At 39.4% G+C, this 6,817-nt stretch overlaps 1 protein-coding gene across 1 annotated transcript; it reads right to left on the bottom strand.

The window, feature by feature from the left end:
* Nucleotides 1-3,843: 3,843 nt before the first annotated feature.
* LOC103256656 (tigger transposable element-derived protein 2-like) lies at nucleotides 3,844-5,144 on the bottom strand. The gene is given in 2 exon segments (XM_008054462.1): nucleotides 3,844-4,481; nucleotides 4,484-5,144. Coding segments are annotated over 2 exon segments (1,299 nt in total).
* Nucleotides 5,145-6,817: the final 1,673 nt, after the last annotated feature.

Here is a 6,817-nt window from a genome sequence, read left to right on the forward strand (position 1 = left end):
GAAATGGCTGCAGTGTCTAGGGAGCTGTCTTTCACTGTGATGAAAAGGATTCTAGGCTCACAGTGTGCAGGTGTCTGAAAGAACATTTTTTTCAGCATTCTTTCATTTATTGGTACATCAATGAAAATAGTACCACAAGCCAATGACATTTATCATTTTTGTTGGCAGTGTCTCTGAGAGCAAGTTGCGAGATTTTCAAGGCTTCACTGAGTCTTCTAATGACATTTAACTTAATCTTGACAAGTATATCCGATGACTGCAATGTGTTAATGATCAAGGAATGTGTCAAATAATGACATGTCTACTGCAGGAAATTATGGGGTGATGCAGACAGCGTTCACTAGATCAGCCATTATCTATGCCTGGCATTATGACAAAAAGTGATTGATTTTGGCATCAAAAGTGAAGCACTCCTCTGGCTCAACTTGTTCTTTGCACACTTTCCTGCATTGTGACAAGCACCTACAGCAAAGATGCTGCCTTCAAAACAAACTGTGGTTTATTGATTAAACAGACCACACTTGGATAGCCTAAAATCTTAAACTTCTGATGGAAAACAATGCATAAAAGTGCTTCAGATTCCCCAGTGGTTAAATGACTCACTGAGGTTATTTTGCCAGAAATACAGGAATCTTTCTCAACATGTCAGTTTGTGAACAGGAGCAGTAATTCTGCACCCCAGGCATGCATTGAATATCACCAAATCTTTTTGCAGCCTCTCCACTGCTTATTAGTCTCGTTACTGCAACTATATAGATTACTTGGTCAGTGAGAGTCTGTTTGTCTTGTCTCTTCCAGAGCTGTTTTACATTGCCCCAAGCAAATGACATCTTCCGGTGGATCTTCCTCATCTGTGAAAATAAAATTACTACCTTCAGAATTATCTTCTTTATTTTAAAACAATGAAAAGTTATGCATTTATATAAAAATGCAAACCGTTGCATTTATGACCACAGTCCACTCAGTTTTCTTGAGACAATTGCTAATATTATTATGAGTAATAATCCTTAATTCCTGGAAAGTGTTTGCACTGCAGGAGCACTTTCTTATTTTTCTTCAGATATTCCCATGAAGAAACTTGGAAACAAATTGAAATCTGTCTGTGGTTGTGGCCAATTAAAATTATAAGAATGTAAAATTATCCCCACTAACTGGTTATTTTACCCAGTGCACTTACAAGTCTGAGCAAAGTTCAAGAAATTAATAGAAAGTATGACCTCCTTTTAAAAAATTTTTACCTTAATTGGTAAAAATTAGTAGAATTGGTATTACTTTTTCCTTAAATGTTTGATAGAATTTTTCACTAAAGCCATTTCGACCTACAGTCTTCTTTGTGGAAAGATTTTAAATTTATAGCTACAGGGTTATTATGGTTATCAACTTCTTTTTGAGTAAGACTAGCTAATTGTGTCATTGGAGGAATTTGTCCATTTCATCTAAGTTGTTAAATCTATTGGCACAATATTGTACACAATTATCATTTATTATCTTTTTTTTACCATGTTTTATCTGTTGTTATGTTACTTCTCTTATACCTGATTTGTTTGTTTTTGTTTTCTCTTTTTTCCTGGTCAGCCTGAACAGTGATTTATTAATACTACAGAATTTCTCAAAGAATGAGAATTTGGTTTCATTAATTTGTGTAAATTTTTTTGCTTGTTTTCTATTGTATTGATTTTTACACTGATCTTTGTTCTGTCTTTCTTCTGCTTCCTTTTAGTTTTATTTTTTCTAGTTTCTTAAGGTGGAAGCTAAGGTCATTGATTTGAGAACATTTTCTTCTCCAATACATACATCCAGCACTACAATTTTTTCTTTAAGTACCACATGAGGGAGATCACACTAATTTTAGTGTTGTGCTTTATTTTGCACTCATCTCAAAATATTTTCTAATTTTTAGTTCTATTTTGACTTTTAAGCTATTTTAAATTGTTTCATGTAATTTCCAAATATGTGAGGAAATTTTGGATATCTTTCTGTTGTTGACTAAGTTAACTGCATTATTGGTAGAAAACATACATTATAACAAAATCATGAATTTTGCAGCAACCTGGATGGAGCTAGAGTCTATAATACTAAGTGGCCTCTCACAGAAACAAAGATCTGAGTATCACATATTCTCACTCATATAGTGGACCTTGATCATCCAATGCACTACTATAAGAAAACGACTGACAATGTTCGGAAACTATGGGGGTGGGGGATGGGACTAATGGTAGTAAACATCTGTCTGGAGATGGGGAGACACCTGTTATCAACAAGGGGGCCTGAATGAAGCATATTGGTATACCTAAACCTTAACTGTACCCCACAATATCAAAATAAAAAATATTGATTAAAAAAAGGAAAAAAAAAAAGAAAACATTGAGAACTGGATCATTTTAAGTTTAGTGAGGCTTGTTTTATTGACCACAATAGTTAAATGTTCCATGTGCATTACCAAAAATGTACATTCTGCTCTTTTGTGGTACATTCTATAAATATCAATTAGATCAAATTAATCATTTCTATCTACGTGTTTCATCTTACTGCAAAATAAGTGTTTCAGTCTCTGACAATAATTGTGGATTTGTCTGTTTTTCCTTACAATTGTATCAGTTTTATCTTGAGATATTATCGAAGCTCTGTTTTTATGTGCATAAACATTTAGCAGTGGGCACCTGCTGGATGAACTGGCCCTTTTGTCATCATGATAATAGCATGTCCATTCAAGTCTCTCTTATAATGTAAGAAGTAATCTTAAGTTTCATGATGCTGTGAGATGAGTCAAAACTGTGAGGTGCAATCTTGCCACCTTTTCAGGCCTGCAGGGGCTTTATGCCTTCATGTGAAACAGCCACCAGCTGTCCTTGCTTCATTCCTAGGTCACCAAGGCCTTTAGTCAAGTCTTTGTGGCAGGTTCAGTTCACAATGAAACTAAAGTTGACAATTTTTACGGAGTGAATGGTGTTCCCTCAAATGTCATTTGTTGAAGTGCCATCCCCCAGTACCTCAGAATAGACCCGTACTTGGAGATAGGGCCTATAAGGAGGTCATTGATGTAAAATGAGCATATATGGGTGGGCCCTAATCCAGTCTGGCTGGTTTTCTTGTAAGATGAGGAGATCTGGATGCAACAGGTGGACCAAGAGACAAGCATGTGAAGACATAGTGAGAGGGTGACTATCTCAGTCAAGGAGCGAGGTCTCAGAAGAAACCAAATGTTCTGACACCTTATCTTGGACTTCCAGCCTTCAGAACTGTGAAAAAGCAAGTCATGCTGTTTAAGCCACCCACTCTGTAGTATTTTGTTATGGCAGCCCTAGTAAACTAAGACAAATACTTCTAGGGACAAAAAAACCTATGGGTTTTGTCATTCTAGTAGGATGATTTTAACACTGGTTACTTACTACCTTGAGATTGTATAAGAAGGCAGGAAGAAGCATTCTATGGAGTGCGTGAATTATGTCCTATGAAGCAGAGTCAGCTAAAAAGGTAAACATCTCTCAGCTGTATATGATGCCGTGTCTCCATCTGGACAGCAAAGGAACAAAAATATACAGGAGGAACAGCCTTCAGAAGAGCAGATTCCTAGGTTTAAGTCTAACAAAGAGGCCCACAACTTGGGGACCATGATGGTGGCAACTGCCTGTGGCCTGGGCATAATCGTAAAGAGGAAAAATTCTGCTAGCCAGGTCCAGATACATTGTTTCCTCTTATCACTGCTCTTTTGTGAAAAATTTTTTCTAAATACATGTTGTTGTCCCAAAATAAATATGTTGCTGAACATTTTTCTGACAGGAATGCTAATAGGAAATTTGTTTTTCTAGCATCTCTGCTGGATGACTTTTTATGGTTGCAAAATTACTCTGAAAATAATTCATCCTCCGAAGACCTCCCTGGACCAGTGTCTTCTGTATTCAATAAAACTGTTGCTAAATTAGCTGCTAAAATGGCTCCTTCATCAATGTTCATGCCTGAATTCTCATCACTGCCAGGGAAAAGTTTCTTCCATGCTCTGGTTATGGTACTTGATTTTACCATTTTCCAAGCACTTGACACTTCATAAATTGCACCCAACACTGTCAGGTTCTTCCAAAACATTTTTGGGTCAATTCCTTCATCCACATATTTCTGGAAAAGTCCTGCTTGGTAGTATCTTTTTACAGTGGCTAGAACTCCCTGGCTCATAGGTTGAAGTAGACTTGTGACATTTGGTGGCCAATATTTCACAATTATTCTGCCATCATCTGAACTCAACAGATCTTCATTTGAATGTGCTGGGGGGAAATCTAAAAGCAGCACTGCTTTTTCTAGAAGTCCCTGGGATTTCAAATGCTTCTGTACCTGTGGCACAAAATATTTTTTAAACCACTGTCTGAAAACAGATTGTTCTATCCATGCACCATTCTGACTGAAATAAGTGACAGGAAGGTTTCAAAGGTCAGTTCCCTTAAATGCACAGGGTTTTTTAGCTTTCCCCACAACACAAAGATTAAGTTGTGTAAACCCATGGCATTTGCACAACACATAATAATGATTCTCTCTCTGCTCAACCTATACCCAGAATTACTTTGCTCAGTTTCAAGAGATAACGTCCTTGATGGTAGACATTTCCAGAACAGGCCAGTTTGATCAGCAGCATAAATTTGCTCTGGTTGTAGATTCTCTCTCTCAACAAATTCCTGAAAGTTATCACAAAATTCATTGGCAGCAGTTTCATCTCCTTTTAATTTTGTTCCTTTACCAGCAGCCTTTGGAATACCATGGCACTGCTTAAATCGAGTTAGCCAGCCAGATGATGCATTAAAATCACCTTCCACCCCCAGAGCATCAAAAAAGAACTTGGCTTGTTTTGCACAAATCGTTCCAGATACTGGAATCCCATTTGTTTTTTGTTGGTTAAACCATTCTATCATAACTCTATCAAGCTCCTCGGATGTCGATGACTTCATTGATTTACGTTTGGATACTCCACTAGTAGGATCTGAACTGTTTGCATAGTTTATAATCCTTTCTTTGTTCTTTTTAATATCACGAACTGTGGATTCATCGATTCCATATACCACAGAAAGTTTTTTGAAAGAGATGCCTTCCTCAAGTTTCTTAATAATGTCAAGCTTGTCCTTAATTGTCAACACTACATGCTTATGTTTTCCCAACATCTTAAGTGTCTAACAATTTTAAACAATTACTAAAGCAAGATACTGGACAACTTAGAACTGATTACAAAGAGACTAGAAAATGAGGCCTTAAGACTCCTCCTGTCACATCTAGTACCTAGGAGGACAGTGCAATGGCCAATTTCCAGAAAAGGTCTATGTGAACTCTCTTGCTGTTTTAAAAGTTACAACGTCCCTATAACAAGGCCTAGCTCCAGTTAACCATGCTACCTTTCCTCCTCCTCATTTAACTTAAGGTCTTTCATGAACTGCAGCCTTACTGAAAGTCAGAAGTTAGATCAATACTGTACTAGCAAGGTCTCTAAAGCAGTGCTACTACACACTCGATTCTTCTCTTTGCAGGTAAGTTTATTTGTTAAAGCCACTAAGACTCGGGTAGAAGTATTTTTGGGAAATGTGCTAGGAAATAAATAGTTGAAGTCAAGAGAGGACTTGCAAACTTGACAAACAGGAAAATCTATTGGGAAAACTCATCCCCTGACTATGTGGTCTTTGTCAAGCAGTGGACTGTAGGAATGCCAACTCTCTAGGTGAGGACTGCAAGTGAGTGCTTATGGAAATCATAGACAAGCAAGAAGAGCCAAGCTGGGCAAAAGTGAGTGGCACAAACAAGTTGAAAGCGGACAGGCAGAAAACTCTGCATTTTAATGCGACTTAAATGGACTTGGAAACTGGAAAGGAAGAAGGTGGACAAGAGGTGATGTCACATTACTAAAGAAAGCATCGGAACACTTCATTGGTGGAAATCAGAACCCAAGGTGGAGGCTATGGGGTGGAAGGCTCAGTGAAGTTCTTGTTGCAGTAATCCTGGTGGAAGGTGATCCTCGACGGGCCAACCGAAGTAATTCCTGTACAGCAGGGACTCGGAGCCTCCGAAATCTCCCGAGGGTAAGGGGTCGGAGGGAAGCCGCGTCAGGAGGGCCTCTCCCCGCCGGGCCAGCTCTGGAGCGTCGGACGTCTTTCCTCCCACGGAGGGAGCCCGGATTCCGCCGTGTGGATGCCGGCGACCAGGGTGTCACCGCCGCGGCCGCTCCACGCAGGGAACAGTCCGCCGGCCCGGGGCAGGGGCATCGCCCTCCTCCCGCCCACACGGCGCTGGGACCGCAGGGAGCAAATGGAGTCTCCCGGGAGAGGCTGCCTGGCGGCGGCGGCGGAGCCGGAAGGCCCAGACGCTGGAGGGACAGTGTCGCCGCCGGCCGGAAGGCCCAGACGTGATTCCTTCGTTTATTTGAGGTATGCTGCTTATCTGAGATCTTTTTATCATCGCGTTTGGCATTTATATTTATAAACTCTCCTCTTAGAACTGTTTTTGCGCACCCCATAAGTTTTGGTATGTTGTGTTTCCATTTTAGTTTGTCTTAAGATATTATATTTTTTTCCCCTTTTGGTTTCTTCCTTGATTGCTCAGGAGTATGTTGATTAATCTCCACATATTTATGAGTTTTCCGATTTCTTTCTGTTAGAAATTCTTAGTTTTATGTCACTGTGGTCAGAAAGGATGCTTGACAAGACTTCAGTCCTCTTAAATTTTTGAGGACTTGTTTTGTGGCCTAACGTATGTCCCTTCTTGGAGAATGTCCTCTGTGTGCTTGAAAATAACGTGTATTTTGCTGGTGTTGAATGGAATGTTCCTTGTCTCTTGTTCCAGTTTTTGA

This window comes from Carlito syrichta, unplaced genomic scaffold (genome assembly GCF_000164805.1).
Source record: "Carlito syrichta isolate Samal-C Ts95f unplaced genomic scaffold, Tarsius_syrichta-2.0.1 Scaffold290936, whole genome shotgun sequence".
In the NCBI taxonomy this organism is placed as follows: domain Eukaryota; kingdom Metazoa; phylum Chordata; class Mammalia; order Primates; family Tarsiidae; genus Carlito; species Carlito syrichta.